This window comes from Labrus mixtus, chromosome 11, assembly GCF_963584025.1.
Source record: "Labrus mixtus chromosome 11, fLabMix1.1, whole genome shotgun sequence".
Lineage (NCBI taxonomy): Eukaryota > Metazoa > Chordata > Actinopteri > Labriformes > Labridae > Labrus > Labrus mixtus.
In genome coordinates, this window is record NC_083622.1 from 23,679,429 (window position 1) to 23,706,166 (window position 26,738).

The following is a 26,738-nucleotide window of genomic DNA, read 5'->3' on the forward strand; positions in this document are numbered from 1 at the left end:
TGTGTTACTGTATTTTTTTTAATTCGATCCAAGAGTCACATTAACAAGTTATATCATAGCAGTCCTGAACAGACAAATTCAAAGTAGCTTGCAGTAATGACTCTTCATCATCAAAATGCATTAATAAAATAAAACCTGTTGAGTATAGAAAAAGACAGGAAGTAAAGCTACAGAGAAAACAGAGAGTTCGGTTTCTTGGTCCACGGACACTAAGCCATCGGAAAGACACTATCGCTCTCTGTCAGAGTACACAAGTCTTTCGTCTTAGGCTCACTGCTGGACAAACTGTGGTAGGCAGGCAGCAGTAGCATAAATATACATATTTACCTCTTGCAGGTTTACATTTTTCATTGACAGCAAGTAGAAAAACAGGGTCACCTCCATGGAGGTATCATGGATAAAGGGAAGTGAAACAGGTGTGAAAAAAAGGTCCCAGATTGTTCATACAGCCCCGATGTGAGATTATTCTGAATGTAGACGATAAATACGTAGAAATGTAAATATTCAGCTGGCTGATGAAATATAATATCATCCTGTTGACCTTCAAATGAAACTTTCAGTTAAAAAGAAAGAAAACAGCCTGAGGGTTGGCTCGTTATATTTCATTCTGGGTCAAGTCTTATCATCAGTTCCTTGTTTCGCTTTTAAGTCAAAATTGGATTCCCCACCAATGAAAAAAAAGAAAAAGAAGAGTATCATTTCCCTCATACATACAAAGTGAATTATATAATTTCCACCTACTATAAGTTCACATTACTTAGAAGTACATTTAACACTTGACCATTCCAGGGTGCAAAACGATTGTAAGTTAGTCAAATCGGCATGTTTTTGTAAGTCTTGCATGTTGACAGGAGTCATTCCAAGCTATAAAATGTCCACAAGACTGAGAGAAAGCAGAAAAGTGGATTTTAAAAGTGTGTTTCAACTAACCAAACTAATTTTTTATAGTATAACAAGAAAACATGGGCGAGGGACAGCTTTCTTTAAATGACTGATTTCCAATTCCTATTGCAGTAAATATATGAATGAAAGAAAGGATTCCTAATAAAAACCAGGTACAATACTGTAACCTAGAAACTTAAAATGCTTTACAGCAATGTGATATTTCTTTCAAAGATAAAGAATCTAAAGTGCAAGCACAAATATGTATCATTTAAAAAAGTAGTAATGGGGAAATACTATAGGATTGTTAATCGACATTTGAAGTTAGTTTTTAACGTGCGGACAGTCAGGAGTGTTTTTGTGATGCGGCCCGTCATGCGGTGGAAGACTTCACCTCAAGGCCTGACACACGTGCACTTGAACGCTGCTCATTTCAATCTGCACGACTTAAACATAAAACTTAAAAAAGTGAATTAAAGGAGGTTTTAAACAGGATTAAAAATTGTACATTTTTAAAACCAGGATTTCTTCAGAAAATGTCCACTAGAGATCAGCGCTGTGAGTAGCTTCTGATTGTGACAGGATTGTCTATACATTCTCTTTTTTTTAGCATAAAAATTCTATAGATTCAAGGCTATCGGCTTCCATAAGAAATCTGCATTTTGTTTCTAAGCAGTCAACTCAGCGATAACAGTAATAATATAACAATAAAACTTTACACTGTGTTGGAGGAATACAGCACAAAAAAACAATCGCAGTATTATACAAAGAAAAAACAGAAATGTGGCTCATTTTTCACCATCAATACAATCTGCTGAGGAGAGAAGATCACAGATCTTTCGTCATGGCAGTGGAAATAAAAATCATTCATATACGTATATCAAAAATTCACTAAATGTCCTGCATTTGGAATATTCAAAATACATATCAGAACTCTTCAAAAGCATATGTCTTGAGAAGGCTTAAGAGATGTGAAATATTGCTTCACTGAAAGCCATAACAAGGTCACACGTACAGTATGCATGGTCATGGACGTGGTGGGAATGTGACGCTCACCGGCACGATGAAATCATTTCAATAAGAAGAAAAAAAGACTGAGTATCATGTGATAGCCATAAACAAAAAGCACAAATGCCATGAATGCACATATCCCAAGTATTAAGTGGCAACAAACAGATCCTGATGCGTATCATTTCATCTGCTCAGGAGAGATTCCCTTTTTACTATTCATTTCCCCCAAATATCACATCATGTGAAAAAGTTGTGCCACAATACAACGTTCATTTTGTCTTTCTAATCTAAAGGTTTGTGTTATGTGTGCTCTTATCAGAGACAGAGTTATTTGTTTTCAGATGATTGAAAAGACCGTTTAGGTTTAGTCAACACATTCAGGTCAGGTTTCTTGTATTAAATGAGAGTGCTGGACTAACTTAAAGGATGTCAGTCATACCCCAGTATTAATAGAGGTAACTGCGTACTTTGATAAATGATTAAAAAAAGAATTAAAAATGAATGCAAAGCTGCAATTTTTGCAGACTGACATCAAACTCTTTTATTTTACTGAGAGGTCAATTTTAAAACATTTAGGGACAAATGTAGTTTTGCCAATTGGACCAATGTTAGAAGACCTGGTAGTAATATAACCAAAGTTTGATATTTCCGATTGTGTCTGGCCCTAAATATCGACACAGATTTCAAAGGTGCCTGGATCCCTGTCAGTGAATTAAAGCAGCATACAGTTTCTCCCAATGCACATCTAAGAGGGTCAAATCTACACGTGACCAAGGGCCCAATGTTTGAACTCTTACTCCTTTCACACATTAGGCTGATAGATAATACGCTGTGGAAAAAGGTAGGAATGAATGTAAAGCAAAGGGGAGACGAGTGACCTTGCCAAGCAAAGCCAACAAACTGAATGTGCTTTCAGTGGCTCCCCGTTTAGCTATTATACTGATTGAAAAACACGAAGATGACAGGTGACATCAAACCACCAAATGCATTTTTGGTCCACGTTGTGAAATTTCAACAATTAAAGACACTTGAATAAGCTTACCTGAAAGAATAACATCGATGAAGTGAATGTGAAAGAGGAATGAAAGGTGAGAAGAGTACTGAGAAAACAGAGACATGCGCGGGACCCCAGTGAGTGCCAAAAATGATGACATCATACAAGTTACATTTTTCATTTTTGTCACTGAACCCTGAGCTAAATAAAAATATATCACTGTATATATTCATATATATGTAACAAGCTCATAGCAAATATGACCATCAAACCACAGAGACCCGGGGTTCGCCTCAAATGTGGCTAGTAGAAAGAAGTCACACAATTGTCACTGGTACCCTCGGGTCTCCCTTCTTTACATGAATGATCTTCAACACTGCTCAAAATAACATGAGCCCATGCATTCTGCACTTTCAGCTAAAAAAAGGCAGCTACCCATAAAGAGAGGAAACAGATAAAAGTCGCAAATAAATGAAAACTTTATACCATCTAGGGCGGTCTGGTTTTCTTGCTTCCCTCATGTTAAAAACATGCAGTTCGCACTATGTTAGAGGGAAAAAAATAAAAAATTGCCCCATGAATCTTTGTAAGTGCTTGCCCTTTAAGTATTCAAACATTATATCTGAAACATCCATTGTTTGGCATTTTGACGATCTTTGCTATGAAAAATCATTAAAAAAAAACATTTGTTTAAATAAAAAAAAAAAAAAGCTGTTACCAGGCTGAAAACAACTTCAGTAATTTCATGGAAACAATACAAATAAAAAAATAAGGGTCAGGAAAAGAAGTTAACTACCTACTCAGCACCCTCTCACCAGGAGAGGGGTTACTTTTCTGCTTCAACATATTTTTAACCGTTTTAGTTGTGTTTCTTGTGGAGTCCATCTTTTGTGCCGCGGTCGTTGGGGCTGAAGTCGGGGCAGATACCGTTAGCTATTTTGGGGGTGGCAGTGCCTTGCGGGTCCGGGGAAGACAGGCTGGGATTTGTATAGTGACCATGGCAGGGGCTGCTGTGGAGGCCTTCATTTTCTGTGTGCAGATACTCCTCAGAAAAGTCTGGGTGCTGCTCCGCAAAGCTTCTGAACTTGTCTGTAGAAAGACCACAAGAGGGCGCCAGAGACAAAGGCAACATGAAAAACAGCGCTAAAAAGGGCCAGGATGACAAATCTGTCTCACATGTAATGGTTAAGAGTATTTCTGTAGTGTAGTAGAGTACTGTCAACCAGTGACACATTATTTCATTGTACATCTTACCAAAGGTGATCTTCCCTGTGTCCTCTACATTGATGGCAGTAAACAGATGTGACACGTTGAGGTGACTGACTCCTAACGCTGTCTTCAGGATAACTGCCAACTCCATCTCTGTGATGACACCGTCCTCTTCTGCCTCAAACATCTGGAGGAGGTACAAAGTGGAGAAATGCAGATGGTCATCTCTGTGAGGCATGCTGCTCTGACAGAGTTGTCTGAGCAGTAAACTTGGAGTTCATTTCTAAACTAATCAGAGATATTAAAAAATAAATGTATACTCAATAGATTTCTTGAGCCTTAGTGTCACAGAACTTGCTCAACTTATGAATACATGAATCTACAATCAAATCTGAGCTTTGCCATTTGGGAAATGGAACTAATATGGACAACAAATCTCCATCTCTTTTTTGTCCAAAAGTGAACCCTAAAACCTAACCTGCGACAGGTGCTGATATATTGTGCTGGTGAGGTCATTTGAGACCAAAATGCTCATAAGGGATCTGGAAACACGAAATTGACGCCCAGTCCATTAACTAAATCACACAATAAACTTAATGATAAAATGTCAAAGATCCCTCAAGTCAGTACAGTCCACAGCCAAACAAATTCTTGTTTTGGTTGGAAGAAGTCATTCACATTTATTAAAAGTTAAAGGATTGTTTTGTTATGATTTTCTCCTGCCTCTCCTCCTCTACTTTGCTTATCCAGTTGAGAACCCTGCACGGCGCCACATTTGCCAACAGAGCTGTTTATCAAGACATTTGTTCTGCTCTTTTTTTGCCACAAATAATTCATAAAAAAACATCTAAGGAAAGAAAGACCTAAGAATAGTGAACAATCAGACAGAAACCAGCATGATAATCAGTAATTATCAAGACAGAATTGAGGTTTGACAAAAGAGTAAACACACAAGACAACCTGCAATAAGGCATTTAAATGCATCTGTCGTGACTGACTGGATGGGAGAAAAGGAAACTCTAGTCTGTCTGGTGGTGGAACATACCTTGAAGGCCAGTTTCATAGTTTCCAGAGTTTTGGCAGGTCTGCATACGACAGATAAGGCTATCACAAATTCTCTGATATCCATGCAGTTATCTTCATGCTAAAAAACAGAAGAACAAAACATGTTAGGAAAGATATAGACAGAGGATGTGAGCAGGACTAAATATTTATTTCATTGAAGAACCTGTGGGTGATTGTTGCTAAGGGAAACATTGCTGCATTAAAATCTTAATCATTTGGGTGTCAAAAGACATTTGTTTCTCAGAACGAAAAAGCAAGAGACTGTGATTCCAGTTCTTCATTCTGCTTCCTTTAAGATGTGTCAGCTATCTTACTATACCCCGTCTTTACCTCATCAAAAAGAGCAAACATGTCTCGCAGCATGTCTGAAACTGGCACGTCGAGGAACTGAGCAAAACCGTCCAAGTCCAGCTTTTGTCCCTCCAGCTTCCTGGCTCTGTTCCCATACTCCTGCAGGATCTTCTCTGTGTTACGGGGTTTCAACCTGGAACAGCAGGGCAAGAAACTCTGTTAATAAATAGCTTGACCATAGTATCAACAAGGACTTTCAGTAAATACACATTCAAGGAAGAAGGAAAAAAGAATAATGGTCCCTCTGGCACAGACAGTTTTTTTCTGTCAATGTTTTCAAGGGTTATTGTAATCTATTCACATGTTTTACTCCCTTTCAACCCCCGCCCCCCCCTCTCACTGCATTGTCATTGGTCCCTGGTATTGCACACAGTGTCTCCCTCAATATATACACGGGGCTGCCACACCTTGGCTTTTACATGCCAAAGAAGGGTTCACCAAAAAAGTGTACATTTGAGTTTAGATCAGACTATCTCCCTCCACAGATTCCATCCTCTGCAGGCACCTGACCAACCAGTATGCAGTACAGAATCTCCAACTGCCTTCCCACCTGTGCACACGACCAGTTGCATCTGCTGGGATGCATAAAGAGGGCACTACATCCAGACACTGAATCTCGGTCCCTGTGGTGTTTCCTGAGTATTTTGCCCCTCACCCTGCTTACTTCTCTTCAATCGTAGGAGTGCATTGGAAGGTTGAAGCGACTCACCCCAGTCTCCTGACAAGCTTGGCATACTCCAGCAGACAGGTGTCGACTGGCAGTCTCAGCTGGCCTTCTGCCATGGCCAGCTGGCAGTCTTCAAATGAATAGTCTGTGATGGGTACCCCCAAGGCTCTGAACACAGCACAGAGGAGGAAATGACGGGACATCAGTTTGTGCAAATTGATACCTGTCCGAAGGCTTATTAAGGCCAGAGCAGTAGCTCATATGGATACTAGGATGTTGAGAAGGATGGGTTTTTTTTCCCATTGCAAAAGTGAAGATTCCCATCAAACACACAGTGTGGCAGTGTCAGAAATCTGTTTAACCACAGCACTTTATTTTTATTTTTTTACAGGACTTTAAATAGGAGGGTAAACCGTTGGATGATACAGAATTTGAATAACAGTTCGGGAGTTTTGCTCCAAGCAGAAGGACAGGTATGATCTTACGCAGGATGCACACTCATTGAGAGGGATAGAGGGAAACATATAAATGCAATGTTTATATCTAATATTTTGTAATCAAACAACAATGAAACAGTAAGTTGTGACTATGCCCTCTCTATGTAGACAAACAAGATGTTCCACAGCTCTATGCCCCCTTTTAACAAAACAGTTTATTGTTGTATTTGTGGTTTACACATCCAAACAAACCTAAACAATAACAACACATTTAGCTCCCATCAATCCCCTCTGGCAAAAAATGAGTAACATATAATAAAAGTATTTGAACTTACTTTGCCATGACACGTCTCACATTGCTAGCAAAAAGAGTTGGGTTCTTTTTCTCCTCCTCTGACGGTGTGTAGATGGGGAGGAACTGCAGACAGCCGAAGATGATTTGTTAACCAAATATCATCACAATTCATCTTTTATATTGTAAGGACACTTGAATAATAAAAAGAAACTGATTGGGTGCACTTATTTGTTCATCATCAATCCAACATTCATTCAACAAACATTTTCTGAAAATAGGAAAGGCATCATTTACCAGAGTCTTTTTTCAACATATATTGAATCACTTGTAATACTCTTAAGTGCTGTGATCCTTGAGAATAAAGAGGGCATCTTCTAAAGGTTTATATAAATGTATGCAGTACAGACGTTTTTATTACCTCAATCACAAACTCGTTGTGCAACTGGCAGAGTGTCAACCACAAGATTTCAAACCTGGATAATCACAGGAAACAATAACACACAAATTAAAAAAATACAGAAACAAAGAAACATTTGTAGGGTCTGTGTCAACAGAGCATATTCTTTAACACCAATTCCAGGTATATTATCTCCAGGATGCATCTCAGGTCAAATGAATGAGGGTATGAAAACAAGTATTGGCATGGTTAAACTATTAAACTTACAGCATGTTTAAAGGGGAGAAATATGACTTATGAGAAATAAGCCTGAGATACATACAGAATGTCTGACTTTTAAGTTGAATAGTAAGTAGTTCTGATCATTGGTCGTTAGATGACATCAAACTGCATTCACAGAATAATCACAACGATGGAGCTGAACAAAAACAGGCCAAGGTATTCTGAGGACACCACAGAGACTGATAACAAGGGCAGTCTTTCTCCTGCAGCCATGACTAATCTGCTTCCAGTCTATTTGAGATCTCATTGTCGAGATTCTGGTTCAGACCGCAGTTTTCATCTCCAAAAGAGGAGCTTCCGTTTTAGCTGCAAAATCGTTTCAATGACAAACATACTTTGATTCCTGATAGTGAAAGTCATTCAGGAATCATCACAAGCTCAGTTTCTACGGATCAGATCAGACACACTGATCATGTGAACCTGGATGTTAAATGAGTGAATAGTTTAAGCTAGGGGTTTAATGGCACACAGAAGTCGTGGTTTGGTTCAAACGTGTCATGCCCATTTAAATTAGTGAGGCATGTGGATACTGCCATGTGTGATTTCCTTTTCTGCTCCACTCAGGAATTTTCATTCTATGACCGTGACGTGCGGACCATGGTGGTTTGGGCAGCATACACATCAAGAAGCAGTAATGCTCAAAACTGTTTTGTAACTGCTATGAAACAACCATGAAGAAGTAGCAAACACAACAAAACACATAAAGAAGAGGAGAGTATACGGTATGAAGATGACACAGCGGAGTTAGAAGACCCGCCTGCTTCTTTCAATAAGTTGTGTGGGGAAACTTTTGGTTCACGGCGAGGGTTAGCCGTTAGAAACCCGTCAGACAAGATAATGAATATTAGACGGTCAATTAGGCAAAAGAAAACGGGTGTCAAACAACGTATCCCTGCTGTTTTTACAAAGCCTCTGGATGGAAAAGCAGAAACGTTCCAATATGTTTTTAAGACTATACATGCATATGCAGTAGTAGAGGTCCCAAACTTCAAGGGATTATTTAAAAGTGAACAAACCTTGTTTTAATGTCCCTCCTGTTTGCATATAAGCCAGTCCCTCGTCCTCAACTCACATACATAAACTAAGATTTAGCTGTTCACAAACAACTGATGGGTCCTGGGCCTCTAAAAGATACGTGACCACGCATTTCATAAATCATACATATGATACATTGTCACTAAAGGTTCATATTTTATAGTGCCTTATATTTTACACTGTAATTATTGTATATTTTCAATTCAGGAGATGTTACAGTATTCATTTGTGTCTCGCTTTTTTTGCTGTCCTCGCTTAAATAAAAAGTTGAATACACAACTTTAGCAACTCTCTTTCTAAACAACACTAGTTAGAACAAATTGTAACTTGAACTACTGTCACTTCACAATTAATTAGGAAAACCTAGAAATATGGATCCGGGACTTTTTGTTGCTTTTCTCCTGTACTGAACTCGGACCGAGGTATGAACTGAACCTGACCTCTGTGAACCGTTACACCACTTATTGTATCCTTGCAGTGAGTGAAACATAAAGAACGTGTACTTACGCTCCAGGCCCTTGCCACGTCCATGTAATCGAGTCCTAAACAATATGGAAAGCAAAGACATTAAACATGAAGTTAAAAAAAAAAAGATATACTCATATATAATTTATATCCATGTTGCAGTTTTGGAGCACATCTTTATCTGTACTCAGAGGTCGGTAAATTCACACTAAATACCTGATAACTAAGTCATTCGAGATAGGCAGGAAATCTGTTCTTGTGTATTGTCTTAAGTGACTGTACATTCAAGTTTGAAATGATTCATAATCAAATCATTATGTATACTGTATAACTGAATAGCTCAAATATAAGACATGTTTGAAAATACAAGGTAATACCAAAATATATTAAAAGTAGCTCAATTGGCCCCATTACCAATCTTTGACATCTTAACACTCATTAACTTCAAATGGTTATGAGATACATTTAAACTCTAAGCACAAGATTGAAACGACTCAGGTCTCACAAAAAATACTTTTGCTACACAGTCCATTATTATTATTTTTTAACTTGGATAGAAAACTGTCTCATGGACATTTCTGAAATCAAATACAGCACAAAGAGAGGCATGCTAGCAATATAAAAACATGCATATACAGAGTTGTACATCAGGCTGAAATATGCTATTACAGCAACTGATATCAAATATTGCTTCTTTTCATGATGTCTCCTTCAATAGAAACCAGTACAGGTTTTTGAAGAAATGTCAAAGTCCTCCAACAATCCCTTCTCCCTTTGTCTTTATTTCACCTAGTTTCCCATAGAACAACAAGCTTGAGCAGAGCTTTGCACTTGAATTCAGAGTCATACCATGATTAGCCAGATTCCCAGTCAGGCCATCAGAAAGTTGCTCTGCACACTTCACTGAATTCCTTTCATAACTGGACTGAAACAACTCTATTAGTCAGCACAAAGTTGCTAAAACATCAACATGGAAAACTCACTTTTTCAATATCATTATTTCTCTGGGCTGTTCTGAAGCACAATGGGAAGCAAATATGATTCATAAATTATATAAACAAATGTAAATTATGGATTCATAAATAATACACTCACTCTTACTGCTGTTGCTACATGAGTCCCATGTGCACAGCAATATGCATCTCCATAATTACAAGTCTCAACTGGGTTGCAAGCTTTTAAACTGACAACAGACACACAGGATACCAGTGAAGCCCTGAAGATCAATGCAGTAATTGTATTGTTATTTTTTATGGTGTGGATTGCACTTTCTTCGAGTAATTATTTGCTAGTATAAAACCCTAATATAAAGGCAGTTCTAAAGGCAGAACAATTTCCAATTCAGAATCAAGCAGTAATTCACAGTTTGAGTTCTGATTGGTTCAGAAAAAATATCATATAAACTAATCCTGGCTGGAGCATTAACCATTTCCTCTATGCTTCAAAAATGACACACCGTGACCACGACACTGTCTGAAAGAGGATTCTGCTGAGTATGCAGAACGTTTGTGTATTACCCAGAACATTTTGTTCTTCACAGATACTATATATTCCTACTTTATCCTTCACCCAGTGTTGTGACCGGCTACATTTTTGCCTACCTACTGAGTGAGACTGGTAGGATGCCAAACAGGCTACAGGGCATGCAAAGTATACATACAGACACAAACAATAAAAACCCATTCAAATGCTACATAGAACTAAATCAGAAAAAAATTAAAATAGCATGTCAGGCCTCTCATAATTCAATCAAGTTTAAAACCTAAATGACATATTTAAGTTTTATACTTTATACTCTGCCTAAAAAGCACATTTCCTATATTGATTGATAAAATCAGTATCCATGCTATATATACCTAGCAGCCTTAACTGTTAACAGGCTACCTAAAAAGTTACACACCATAGTAGATAGCATTGAAGCAAAGAAGTTTTTGAATGATATTCTTCCTCATTACCGGTCTTTCTACAAACCCTGTACTGTTGATGAACCACTGAGCTACCTACAGCCAATGTTGCTCACCTACAAATTGTATCTTTGCAAAAATAATTCCCTAACTGTTAAGAATTTGGGCTTTTCAGGACACAATTTTTCTCCAGGGGGGCATGCCCCCGACCCCCCTAGCTGTCTACTTTTTTTCCACTAATTACACAGGTACACAGTTAGGAACTCGTTATGTCTGTGGAAAGCCCTGCTCAAGCTGAATATAAAAGGTTTGTTTAAAAATAAGGAATTCAGAGGTGAGAAAACTGCCAAGCCCTCATATGTTCTATAATATCATAATTTTTCAAAATATATTTATTGACTGTGTGAAAACAAACTTGATTATGATTTATATACAAAGAATGCTGCAAATATGCCGTGTTACTTATGTATCCGGTAAACTAGCTTACCAGCTTATTAGGGTAACGTATCACCACAGGTTGCACTGGTACAGCTGGAATGAAGGCCCCTGCAAGAAAAAAAAAGAAAATACATATATGCATTAAAAACCGGTCAAGAATAACCGCACACAATCTAACAAGCACCTAGTTGTTGTGTGTATGAGAAATGTGTCCTATTGGAAACCATTAGTCTAACCCCTAATTTCCAATAACTTTTGTTATTTAGCAGTAAGACACACACACACACACACACACACACACACACACACACACACACACACACACACACACACACACACACACACACACACACACACACACACACACACACACACACACACACACACACACACACACACACACACACACACACACACACACACACACACACACACACACACACACACACACACACACACACACACACACACACACACACACACACACACACACACACACACACACACACACACACACACACACACACACACACACACACACACACACACACACACACACACACACACACACACACACACACACACACGATGATGGAAGAAACTTTACCTGGTTTAAATGTGATCAGGCAAGATCTATTGGTACATGTTCCCTCAGGAAAAATCATAATCTGTAGGAAAGACAGAATGGTTTACACATTACAAAACTTTGAATATATTGAATGAAACTTTGAATATATGGAATGAAACTTTGAATATATGGAATGGAGGTCCGTAGTGTTATTTCAGCTTACATCTCAGTAAGAGACTGAAGAAATCACTAAAGATGGATGCACGAAGCACGCTAAGCATTGTTTTGTTGAGCATTACTACTCACAAGCAGTAAAAGTGTTCCCATAATTGATGATCTTCAAGGTGACGCATTCTACATTCCAAATTATTCATATAATTTTGAGTATGAACAGCTGTTTCAAAAAAGTTTTGACGTTCAACAAAGTAGTGGTATATTTCAGCTGATGTCATTTTGCAAAACCAGCATATACAGCAGGGTGTCTTTTGGATGACAACAATGAAACTGGTGGATTTGGATAATTAAAATCAGCTTCAATTCCATATATTCAGAGTTTCATTCTATATATTCAAAATTTAATTCAATATATTAATTTCCTAAACGGCTTGCCAAACTATACAGTACTGAAAGCTTTTGGAAACTGTTATCGTTCATTTTATTGCAAGTTGCTACAAATCAGATGAGAATTAAGTAGTAGTGTTTTCTTCAATGCTGGATTTTACTGGTTAAATTACCATTTGCCTGTGGTTAAACATTTTATTACTTGTTTACACCAGTAATTTCTTGGGTCCACAATGATCTCGTCACAAATTGACATCTGGCAAACAAATGCCTCACTTTTTGCTCCATTTATGAATATACTTGTACATAGTTTTCATAATACAGACCCATACTTTTTAGAACTAGTCTGTGGCTCTCTAATCTCTTAACAAATCACTTATCTGTTCAATCGCTCTATTGCAAATGGAGTCATCCCTCGGGTCTTGAAATGATCACACGTAGTTCCACTGCACAAGGGTGGTGATAAATCAAAGCTCTATCGGCCTATTTCTAAACTGTTCTGTCTCTCTTAAATCCTTGAGACTTTCCTAAAAATCAACCTTAATCATGCTTCTCTCAACATTTTCTGCGTCAAGTCCATACCAGTCCAATTTCAGAGCTCAACATAGTACTGAATCTGCTATTACGTTAGTTTTAAACAACATGATATCTGCTGCTGATGGAGGGAAATACCATGCTACTTTGTTTGTCGATTTAACGAAAGCATTCCAGAGGCTACATGATGTTGGGTTTGATGACTTGTTGGTTTCAGAACTATCTGTCCAATAGACAGCAATGTGTTACTGTACGTAATAGGTTGGTATACTTATCACTGTCAATAGGGGTTCCAAAGGGTTGTGTATTGGGTCCTGTACTTTTTACAATCTATATCAATAATATTGTATCTGTATTATTAAACTGTAATGCCCATTTCCCTGTGGTCTGTATAAAACAGATAATAGAATCTATCTTCACGTCTGTTCTGGACTATAGAGATGTAACTTATGGACATGCTATAGCCTCCCTCCTAAAACCCCTGAGCCTCAGTTTATTATTCCTCCCTCAGGTTTATCGTTCATTAATTATACCACTCATCACTGTATCCTGTGTGATAAAGTTGGATGGACCTCATTAACAGTAAGACGTGACAGACATTGGCTAATATTGATCTATAAAGCTCTCACTGGAAATCGACCACCTTACATCACTTCTATAATACCTGAGTACCATGAGTGCCTCATGCCACGAATAAAGACTAAAATTGGAAAAAACCTATGTGCTGCACACACCTGGAGCCCCTTAAACATCAAGAAAACTCAGCATAATTGTTAAAATGGGTCAATTAAAAACATGATTACAAACTACTCTACTAATGAATGCAACTACTTCTAACTGCACTCTGCTTGTTCGTGTTCGTGATACTTTTATTCAATGGTACTCTCGATGTAAATGAAAATGAGGCCGTGCAATCAATGATTTTTCAAGATTAAATAAAGTTTTAATGAATTATATACCGAAATTCAATTGCTTAAACACTATATGCTTGCAACAGTTAAAAAGAAAAAGAGCATGGTCATGTGTACTGAAGACTGGAGTCTTTGGTAACAGTGACAAACAGACATAAAGGGTCCATGTGACATTCAGACAGTTAGATCCAGATTATATACCCTAGTGCCCTAGTCAATGTCAAAAGGTCTCGCCCATGTCCAGGACTCATTGCGCACCCTGTCCTTGTCCATGTAAGGGATCATCCCGTATTGAAAAATAAAATGCACTGTCTTACAGAATGGGGCTGAATTTGTTCGTATTTTCATGCAGAGACCACTCTAATGCATAAACTGCGTTTACAAAAGCTGGTAAGGATATGAGGAAGAATGAAACAACTGATTTATTTTGTAATCAGACAAAAGCAATGTGGCGCAGGCCATGTTCAGGACACGTTATATTTAAACAAGGCCTTTGTTCTTTTTCAGGGTTATCTTGTATCTTAATACAATGTGTGCAGAGGAATTTGGATTCTATTTACCTGAGGCCATTCCCCTCCAGAGTGCGCTCTGCGTCTGATCTCCTCCACGGTTTTCTTCCTGGAGTCCTGGTCTGATCGTGATACAAATACTGGCCTGATGTACTTTATCAAAGCTAGAGGCAAAAGAAAAACAGAAAGTGCTGAGAGACTGCAAATGAACAAATTAAAAATACTTCTATTTACTATTTTACAGCCAAGCAACTAAAGCTTCAGTACATGGTCTCGTGTTTTAGAGAACTCTGAATTGCCTTAAACAATAATTATTCCTGCAATAAACAGTATGATCAAAACTTTTAAAAACAAACAAACAGTCTGATGCATTCACTATGAAAAATATTGCACTATATCTGCTTTTAAAATGCAGTCATAGAAGAGACAAATCTCCTCTTTACATGAACAACCATCCTCTAATGGTGTCCTCAATTTAGGCACCTCATTTCAGCTTTCACTCCACTGCAGAGCAGCACAGTGATGATAGAGTGGTTGAATGGCTGTACTATTAATGGGACATTCATATGACTGTAAGCACTGTTGAATAAATAGCCTGTTAACTGAAAACATACCTAAAACAACTACAAGTTAGAGCAAACCATTAGCAAAACAAGCTTCCATTTAATTAAAGTTTTGTTAATGGAAAGGCAGGAGGAAAACATTATGGATTTCTTTAGTGGAGCTTAAAACTGGAAATATTTCAGCAAGACAAAATCGCAATATGTTGTTACAAACACTTTTTTTGCTCAGACAGTATGCTAATCTTATGTTATCCCTTCACAAGTGACAAAGAAAGGCATATAAACCTTAGTCACAGTTAAACACATGACTAATGCTGATATAGGAGCTTAGTGTGAGCTGAACTAAAAAAAAAGGGACAATGGTTAGGCGTGGGAGGCTGCAACTTTTGAATCACAATGCTATAATGGTAGCAGCCTCCATGGTGGCTAGCCATCAGCCACAAAAGATGCAATTGTCACTCCCCAAACCCTAGTCCGGTGGGTATCTTTGTTTCAGCTATTGCAAGCAGGTCTCAAATGTGAGATTGTCAAAATATTACAAGGAAATTACATAGTAGTTTATCCGACAAAGAGTGTTTTTTTAACATTATCGTTAGGATCTAAAGGGGTTCTGCAGATAGAGGAAACATTGTCCTTGCACTGTCTTGATCAGTACACAAAAAAATGAACATAACATGCCGAGGCAAAAAAAAAGGCTCAAGGTGAGTGTGGCAAGAGTAAGATGAAAAATGAAGCGATTGATGCCAGGGTTCTTTGGAGGAGAAATTGATTCCTACTGTGAGCTGTCTGCAACAGGAAGGGATTAGAGATCCAGCTTGTACTGTGAGAGACACTCCACACATGTCACTGTAGCTGATTAGGTCTTAATGCTTATTCTGGATACCAGTTGTCTGGTCAGGCCTGGTCTGCTTACTACTGCAATGCTAGCAGGACTAGCCAAATAACATAAACACATATAAGTCAGTGACTAATCCCTTAACATTTTCAGGACAGCACAGTGTACGTGGACCAAACTTATTCATATCATCTCCCATCTGATTGATTGCAGTAAGAAAACAATGGACCAATGAGCAAATGTAACCAGATTAAGTGTCTTAACCCTGCAACACCAGCATGAAGGCTGCAGCAGTGACTTGGCAAGTGTCATTCATCCAAAAGGAAACAAAGCTGTCGATAATGACCTAAGAAGGAGGAGGAGAAAGGAAGACTAAAATAACTGACACCTAGGCCTTTTAACGTATATCAATCTGCAGGACCAAAAGGACAAATCCCTAAACTGGCAACTAGTCAGGTACCTGAACTCGCAAGCTAGTTAATAGGATCTCCTGTTACACTTGTATATTTGTTTGACCTCTGCATGTGGACATACATGGTGCCCACATAGCTTCAGTGAGCTGTTATCTATCTTCCTTTAACAGTTTCTCTAAACAGTTTTGTGTCAACATAGCAGGTGGATGACTTAATTTATTTAATTCATAAATTGATTGGAGAGGTATTGAGTCAGACTTGTGGGCAAAAATAATAATAAGTGACTGAGGTTAAGGTAGGATTTTTGTACTTTCCATCTAAATAAAATGAAACAAAATACAAAGACACCTTTGGTTAATGTACAAAACCAAGGATATGAAGCCTGCTTATAATGATATATGGTTATTTTCTGCAGTGATGTTTGATATGTTTGCCAATTTTCTTTTATCTTTAAATGCACAATATTCGGTTGAAAGTATGCCCTTGATACTACTTTTATGTGTTTACCCATTTCCTGGTATACACTGCTTTTAACTTTACCCAAGTTGTACTTGGATTCAACTCATCGAACAAAATAAAAATGAAATAAAAAAATTTAAGTGATGGGGTGATCCCCTCTCTTCACAGATAAAGTAGCAAAACCATAGAAAGTGTTTGGACCTGATCATGATGTAGTGGCCAACATGTGGCTGAACAAGATAGGTAACAACAATGCCTATGCTCAGAAGTTTGTGATCTTTTCGAATAGATTTTGTAATTCTGTAATGAAGAATCCCACCACTCATAGTCTGTTAGATTACCTATTCCCACCTTCACAATTGAGATAATGGCAATAAATGTGACAACGGCTTAATATGATGTATATCTGTTTCAGACTTACTGCCCCAGAGAGGTATATCCTTGCTCTCGGCCTTCATGACTATTGAGGCCATTGTCATAGTGACTGGGATGGCATCAAAGTACGAAGAGTGAGGTGCCAGGGTGAGGATGGGTGCTTCCGCAGGCAATGCTCTCCGCCCCTTCACAGTCATCCAATGGAAACCTCCCGCAAACCACATGACCCGCATGATGATCTTCAGTATTATGTCCACCAGTCTGCGAATAATAAAAAGCATGTGTGAGGGGACTCTTTCATATAAAATGTTGATTGGGATAACACATCTCCTACATTGAATAACAGATACATAGAATAATGCAATGCCGAATGGCAAAAATGTAGTTGACCTAGAGGACTGAGTAGGATAGGAATTATGAATTGAAATTAACAGGATGAGTGTGCAGTGACAAAAAGTGATCGTCTAACAACAAAAACAGTTTTAACATCATTTAAGGTCCTCTTTCTTCATTATCTGCCTTCACTCCACAAAACCATTCCCTTCTTCATAGCCAGCATGGGCCAAAAGCTAAACTGCCATCACAATAAATCAATCCAGACTGAGAATTTGCAAAGAAGGCTATTAAGTAGCAGATTCAACTCTGCTTTTAAAAATGCCATATGAAAGATTTGATTGTCATACCTATTTCAGACACTGGGATTCACTCATCCTAAAAATGTAAACGACTTCAAACTATTATTTCCTTTAGACCTGTTGTTGAGTGGTTTGCATTGTCAAGCCCAAAGGGACATACTGACAATGAGTTTTCTGAGCTATTTGTAACTAACCACCTGTTTGCATTCACCTACTTGTCCCGCCTCTTCTCTGTTAAACCTCTAGTCAGTTTAAAGAACACAATTTCACTTCATCTCTCATCAACCATCGCACATATTTAAATTACAACCCAGGTCTCCTATGAAAATATAACAATATTTAGCTACATGGTCTTTCACCTTTCAGGTGTTTTTTTAGTTTTTCACTGAGAGTGAAGTGTTTGGTAAAAGGAGACCTAGAGCTGCTGTAGACGCTTCTTGGAAAGATTATTAAACAATCAGCGAGTACAGAGAAGACAGAGGGTACAGAACAACTGAACTATCACAGCTCAAGAATGACTCAGATTAAAATGAGATGGGTAATTTAACAATTGAATCTTAAAGCCCAATTTGTGACATGCACAACATCTCAGCGCTCTTGTCACTGTTGCATTTTAAACAACACATGCAAAGGGCTGGCACAAAAACATTGTTGCAATTAATGTATCAATGCATTTATCATGATTAGCACATAAAACACAGATATCAGCTCATTATAGACTTTAGACATAGGACAGATCTGTTATCTGGTCCGGAATAGACGTAATTTACATATCCAATATTGGACTAGATCCACGTCACCGATCAAGGATGATCGTTGGGCACTTTAATCATGCTGAACTCGCACTATCCCGCTTTGAAGACATTCAGACTGAACTACTAGTGCCCACAACTCGTCGTCAAGACGTTCAGACGAGATGGAACAGCTCCTTCTATATGACGATTGATTGAAAGTACAATTCTTGCACTTCCTTAAAATATTTTTCAGTAAACACCTTACAGTTGTTGCTGCTACCTGTTTGTACGTGAAGCCAACACAAAGTTCAAATAAATTGAATCGGATTGGAACTAACGTTCCAAAAACGTGGTTCGGTGCTTCTCTACATTTCATAATCACTCTTACTCTCCTTGAACTCTTCTGTTGATTTTACTTTTCTTTAATTTGATTTTTGCTGGAAACAGCATAAATGTAGAAATATTGCCTGCTTGTAAGAAGAGTTCTTCCTGGAATAAAAAATTTAAAGGAAAATGACACAAGAAAAAAAAAGAAAATAGCACCCACCTCCTCCAGAGGCACTGGGGTTCAATGGTGGTCTCTGAGCGCCCTACTGAGGCCAGGAAGGCAAAAGGCCATGCCAGCAGCATCATGAATGCAGCTATGAGTAGACGGATGGGGAACAGTGTGACTGTCATAAAAGCAATCTGCAACAGAGTTAGAAAAAGAAAAAAGAACAGAGTTAAAAAAACACCAATAAAACATGTCACTTTTATTTTTGTCTACACAGTATGAAGCCTTTGTTGAAACTTTTTCTACATTGTCCCTACATGAATGTACTTTAACAGTTAAGTCATAACACGGCAAAAAAACAAAGAAAGTCTACTCTTAACATGTCTGCTGTCAGGAAGTTTGAACATGGCAGATTTTATTACACCTTGATCCAAAAATAATCGAGAAAGAAAAGATAGAAAGTACTTGAAATATAACTTCTATCATGCATTAAAGCAAAAGAGACGTTTATGGTCTAATGAGCATCATAAGAAATGATTGCTAATTACAGTTGTAACCTGCAGCTTTGCTATACAAAACAGAAAAATGTCAACATATAATTGCTCGGCGTTGTAGGTACTGTATATTTGAAAGGAGATTGTGTTTCTGGCTCTTGGTGTATTCTTCCTGTAATAAGAGACTGTAACTTTATTTTGCACATGTTTTAAAACATGTTCTTCATTGGTGCTGACAGAACCTGAACTTCAATGTTGACTTTACAGCTCTGAAAGTGGCGCTTATCTTCTGTCAATATTTGTATTGATAGTAACTAACCCTAGGGGGAGCATGAGGTTGACTGCACTCTCTTATCGTACTCAAGGAGATTTGTAGCCTGACAGTTATGTCAATTTAAAGGTTGCTTGTTGACCAACAATAAGCAGATAATAAAGACTAAATAACAGGAGTTGGAGACATTTTAACACACACACACACACACACACACACACACACACACACACACACACACACACACACACACACACACACACACACACACACACACACACACACACACACACACACACACACACACACACACACACACACACACACACACACACACACACACACACACACACACACACACACACACACACACACACACACACACACACACACACACACACACACACACACACACACACACACACACACACACACACACACACACACACACACACACACACACACACACACACACACACACACACACACACACACACACACACACACACACACACACACACACACACACACACACACACACACACACAAAACAAAAAAACATTACCCTCGAGAAATAACGCTGTTATCATGATGGCATAATCTATTATTGATGTGTTTTTTAAATTCTACTGAAGCTCTGAAATCTTACTTTCATACTTCCTCCTTTTACTTCCCCAGGATCCTCTCAACATACATTAATGAGTTGTAATCCAAGCACCAGAACCAGAGATCTCTTACACACACACACACACACAGGAAGAATACAATTTGGCACAAGAAAGCAAAACAACTGACTAAGTAATGGTTTTTTTTTCCTATAGTAAAAGGTGACTTACATGGAATGTTTTAGAGCCACTGTATAATGCATTTGTTAAAAGATTTATTCAGACCCAAAGCATGAGAATGCATGAATGTCACTTAGAGTTAAAATAAAAGCAAAGCTACAAACGCAGAGAGGTTATTTAGGAGGTAGAGTGAACTGAGGCATTGTACTAAAAGGCACTTTGAAATGCATGCAATAAGAATTAACAGTAAATAGGAGAACAAAGTAAGCATTAATTCAGATTGGTGTGGCTAAAAAAAAAACATTGTAGTGAGCAAAGAAGAGCCTATATTGTAACAAGGATGTGGAAGGTGTAGCCATTTCTATATTAACAAAATGTAAGTTAATGTAATATTTTATTATTACCTCCATGCATACAAAAAGGACCATGCAAGGCTTAAACTAGCCACTAATTTAACTTATCAATCCACATCTAAAGAACAGAGGAACAGGCTGTGAATGGTTACAAGCATCTGTTAGAATGGTAATTTCACACTATCCTCTAAGCAGTTCAAAGTTACATGCTTTAACTCTGAATGCATTGTTAAACCATCATTACTTGGTCAGCACTAACTTTTTGAAGCTGTTGGCCCATCATGTAGGTGATAGCAGTGTGTCATATTTTTTTCTTCCAACTGTTTAAACGGTTGTGAAGGCCTTAATGTTCTTCCAGTGACAAAAATACAGCCATGGTTACAAGATATGCTTTCTATCTGGTGTCATTGACTCATCTTCACCTTACACTCAGTGAAACAGGAAGCTCTGCTAAACACAGTAGAACCCTTGCGATATAAATGTTTGAAATGAAACCTTTTAAGGTCAATAAAGGTACGAGCTTCCTTTACTCATAATGAGATATGAAGAGGTTTCCCACAAACAAGTCTGAATACTTTGTTTTTTCAACTTTGTTTAAGATCAGTGAGAAGCTGCAGAAGCATCATTTTCTGCGGGACGGCAGAGGATAGTTCATTAATTATTTTGAACTATATAAATAGACCTTTGGATTTCAGTGATAAGCAATATGATAAATTGGCCAATGAAATGATACATTGAGTTATTTCACCTTTTCAACCCAAAACCTTAAATTCAGCAAACAGCGCCTTATCATTCTGTCTGGTGAATACAACTTTGCTCGTGAGAAACCTACATGTTGCCCTCTTCGGCAGCAATCTACAGAATTACTGATCTTTGTATCGTGGGAATGGGCTATTGACTTCCTGCCTCTTTGGCAGGATCTAAAAAGATTTAAGTCTTTGTTTGGTTTCCCAATTAATCACATATAGCATGCAAATTAGGCTTGTTAAAGTAAAGGAAGGAATCAAATTAGCTTTCGCCCTATAGCAGCCTGCTCTCTGACACCTCATCAACTTTTGGTTGATTAGGACAGAGAAAATATCTGAAACAACAACAACAAAATGACAGTTAAATGTAATTATTACATCTGGTCTACCATCAAATCAGCTCAATTAATTAGCTTATCAAGGAGCAAGAAGGCAAGAGGGTCATTAAAGGGGTTGAAAGGTTGAGCTAATGAATTGTTTAAAAACAAAAAACAAAAGGATGAGTATTTGAAAGGTCACAAGTTGGGTGAGAAGTGAAAGATCTCCAGTTTCTTTAACTCTCAAAGTCTGCCACACCGACCCTTTTCACTGTGAGCAACATTGCAAAATGATCGTGATCAATAAACAGAAACATGTTTATTAAATTGATCTACACATTATACTCTTTTGGGTCTTTATCCTACCCTTAAAAGGAAAGTAGTGTTTGGTCATTCACAGAGATTACTCTTAAGGATTGCACAAATTTCAAAATTCTCATTTGGTAATAAAACATGACCCGATACCATAAAAAAAGAGCCGTATAGAAGGTTTGTATAATGTAGACAAAATAATGTACAGAAAAATAATAAATCCATATTTGTCCAGACACTACAACAACATACACCATAAATTACAATGCATTGGTTGAATTATGATAACTGTAGAGCAGATCATGCATTTATTCTGACCCAGTTCAAACATTTCAGTTGCAGACCGTCACTTAACTGTGATCATTTTGTTACTAAAAGATATGGGTGCATACGATGACTTTTCTCTTTGAACTCAAACAGTTTCTTTGGATTCATCTGTCAGTCAACTATATTATCACCTTTTTCTGTCTCAAAAAATGTCACTTAACTTTTTTATCTAGCTGCTTTAGATGCAAAAGCAAGATCTGTGCAACATGCTGAAAACACTTTTCTTCAGTTACATCAGAACAATTAGGAAACTCAATTCCACCGCTTCATGGTGACCCACTTTTGCTTCAGCACTTCGCGTTTACGAGAAACCTGTTTTTAAGTGCCCAGCCACTCTGACTTCTATTATGTAAAGTTATGTATGTGAGCAGAAAGAGTGATATTTTGTCTTTTTTTTTGCGTGACATTTCTTAACAAGTGTTAATTTGCACATGTAATCACAATGTGCTGAGGTAACAAGTTTCCCATGAGGTACATTAGACTTGTTCTAAATTAATATGATAAACTGTAGTGCTTGTGAATAACTTTTTTGACTTCATTATGTTAGCATTACAAGAGTAACCCGAAATTCTGCTTTTTCCCTTAGCTTTGATCCACCTAACATCCCACCCTTTTTTCCTTTCAGTCTCTTCTACAAGAGCCAGACGGCAAAAAACATGTTTGAACCTCCCTAGGTCACCTTTCTAGCTTGTAACAAGATACGCTTGTATGCTTGTTATGCCAGGGGCCATTCATAAAACTGTAGCTCTCCCATCACACTGAACAGTTTCACAGCTAAGACCCAGTTCCACATTGTTTACAAATACTTAACAATGTACCCAGTGTGCTCATCTAATAATTGTGAGGGTTTACATACATGAAATACATGTGCATAACATCTAACTAACGATATAATACAAGATGAACACTGCTTGGCATCTATCAAACTGCAGGTTAGAATACTTGCTTCTATTTTTACATTTCAATGCTTTGCAAAAGGTGTGCTAAATTGTTTTCTCATGACATAACTTTCTCTCTATCTTTAATCTAAGGGTGGAATGAGTCTATCAACAATACCCAAAGACTGGCTGTCAAACCCAATTACTGTACAAATATACATTTTACTGTAGAGGGGTCGACTTTAATGCTTACCCAAGGGTAAGTGTGGATACACACAGACATAAACACGTGGACACTTACCTAACCAAGCTATTCAAAGAGAGATCATACGAGGTGAACGACAAAGAGCCGACATGTGCCTCGAAATTTATCAGCCCTAGTTTGAAATAACTAGATCAATGTAATACTGTGGTGAGTGGAGGTTTCCTTCATCTGTGCCTACCGCCACATGTTGCAATATTTGCAAGAAAGAGACAACTTTAGCTGTCTGCTTTGGAACACCAATCAGATAAAGGAGGATTTATAGCCATTTTTGTAATGGCTATGCATCTGCATACAAGTTATACTTTTTTTTTTTAGCTTTTAAGGTTGGGCTTCGAGTTGAGTTGAATGTAATGTAAAACCCTTTTCAGGGAAGTCTAAAAGCTGTAATCTGATTTTCAACTACAATAAAGGATGGCTGGGCTGCATAAATCTGACCAATCTGCATAAAACTATTTGTGTTTTTCTTCAACTGATATACCGATACAGATCTTGGCAGACCCAGGATTTGATCTGGGGTAAACAGGACACGACTGACAGGTTTTTATGCTGTTTCCAAGCCTCCACATCCACACGTGTTGGCTGCTGGGACGCACCGTGATTTACTAACAAAGCTTGTGTGGCTACAGGAGTTACCTTTAAAAAAAAAAAATAAAGATACTTAATTATTTCTGCAATAAGAAGGAAAACCTGTAAAAGCTACCAAGAAAGCAGCATGCAGCAATGTAATGTGACAACAGTTAAAGAGCAACAAGCTAGGCCCATCATGGACAGGCGGTCATGCTCAAACCATTTAGTGGTTTGTTAGCAGATACCTGGATGAGAAAACATATGTTTGTTTGTATGTACTCATATGTGAAATAAATGCAGCTGAAGCCTATAACAAAGATACTTGGTCATTTAAGCGGCATTAAGGGAGCCAATAAGAGAGAAGGGGAAAGCAACATGTATGTAGCCACAGTTAGCTGACTGGCTAACACTAGCTCAGCTGACAACATGAAATAAAAATCTGTAAAGTTAAATGAGGATGACAGCCTCTCCACTGTCTCCACTGAGGTGTAAATGTCCTACAACACACCTCGCTGCTTGTTAGTGTATCTGCACTGAAGATTAGGACATTTGCACAGTGAATGTATTTACCTTTGCTTTCTCCAGAGGGGTAAATTTCAAGAGGTGCACAAAAGGGTTTCTGAACGGAGGAGCTTGGTCCATCTTCTTTCCATCTCCTTCCACCGCACATTGTCTGTGACTCGGCAACCTCATTCTTCACAGGAGCAACGTTGGTCGAGGTTGAAGATTAATTCTGAATATTCAAAATAGAAAACGAAATTCTGCTTGAAAAGGAGACTCGTCACGCAAAACACAGTTTCCCCCCCTATCTTCACTGCACGGTGGCTAATTGAGGTGGCAGTGGCGGGGTTATTATCGTTATCTTTCTTTCCCGGACAGCATGGAGGGATAATGGTTAGCTCAAGGATTAGCTGGGAGTATTTGAAGTCGCCGATATATTTCTGCCTACAGTGCGCAGGTCGCCTTCCTCCACACGGTGTTCCCCAACCAGTCCGCTAGCTCAGGATGCTAACAGAGCCACGATTCAGCTTCTGTTAGAGCGCATGCGCAAGATACATCATTTGTATCCATCCTACTGCTGTGAATACATGATGTGATGATGCTGGCTTTAACACTCTCCAAGATATCGTATTTTCAAACTTCGCAATACTCTCCGGATGGCTGAACATGTCCTTATTTTCGCGTTTCCCCATAGTTTATCGGGGTATTTAAATAGACACGGCATGGGAAAATGTTTAAATTAATGAGTGAGGAAAAAACAAAATTTATGTTGCCACTGGTTGATTTCGCGTTGATCATAGAAAACCAGATGCTTCCGTAAATATACATTGAAAATGTTTTTATTATCTATTCGGGGATTTCTATCTATTTCTATCTATTCGGGGATTTTTCTATATAGAAGATCTATCTATCTATCTATCTATCTATCTATCTATCTATCTATCTATCTATCTACCTGTATCAAGAACACTGGTTGCTTAGGCTTTTAATGCTTATGGGAATGTGTTACCATCTGCTTTATTAAGTAGCTAGACTACATATTAAAGGTTACATCTATTATAAGCAGACCACAATAATGGCCTCATGCAGCAGAAGAATAGGTCTTGTAAAAGCTGGTGTTTATTATTGGACAGCAATGAACTGTAGGCTGTTTGTTCTACAAAAGCTTTATTTACACTGTGTGTGTGTGTGTGTGTGTGTGTGTGTGTGTGTGTGTGTGTGTGTGCGTGCGCGTGCGTGCGTGTGTGTGGTGCGTCTGTAACTGACTGGGTGTAATGCTGAGTGCAGTTATTGGTTCTGTGCAATTTCTCAGAGCCACTTAGTATGGCCTAAGTTATATCCAATATATTTTATTGTTTAAAGCTTTATGTTATCATTGTATGAGGGTTAGCAAACCATTCAATTGGTATACTAATATGTATACTTCTATGATGTAATGTTATGGGTTGTTTTATTTAAATGGAACTTCATAACTGGTTAAATGCTTCCCCCTAGTGTTGGAAACATCACAGTACATTCGGGCCCTTGACTCCTTACACCCTGTCCATCATACATCTACATACCCACTACATGAACCCACGTACACACAAATGCACAATTTTAGGATTTATGGACCAAACTATCTCCTCCTCCAATACATACAGAGTCATCATAGAGTCATTCTCTAGATGCTACTAATAGATGTTACATTTTCTTTTGTTCTAAGCATATAGAATAAGATTAACTCAAAAGATGAAATATTAATTTCAAAGCATAGTTGGGGAAAAAAGTGCACTGCCTTTTCATGGGGTATGAGTAAATACAAATAAGAACCCACATTAATAAAAGAACAGATTAACGTATAAGTATAGTATCCTACAGATCATTTGCAAACAAAATCGGCATTTAACTATCATTTGTC

General features: G+C 38.0%; 1 protein-coding gene across 1 annotated transcript; it reads right to left on the minus strand.

Moving 5' to 3' along the window:
* LOC132984250 (lysophosphatidylcholine acyltransferase 1) lies at positions 1–25,360 on the minus strand. The gene is made up of 14 exons (XM_061050992.1): positions 24,908–25,360; positions 19,077–19,216; positions 17,207–17,421; positions 14,567–14,679; positions 12,040–12,100; positions 11,482–11,540; positions 9,133–9,167; positions 7,330–7,384; positions 6,952–7,034; positions 6,222–6,347; positions 5,492–5,645; positions 5,142–5,240; positions 4,142–4,283; positions 1–3,976 (listed from the first exon to the last, which is right to left on the minus strand). Exons 1-14 carry the CDS (start codon positions 25,028–25,030, stop codon positions 3,747–3,749), a joined length of 1,635 nt encoding a protein of 544 aa, XP_060906975.1. The 5' UTR covers positions 25,031–25,360; the 3' UTR covers positions 1–3,746.
* Positions 25,361–26,738: the final 1,378 nt, after the last annotated feature.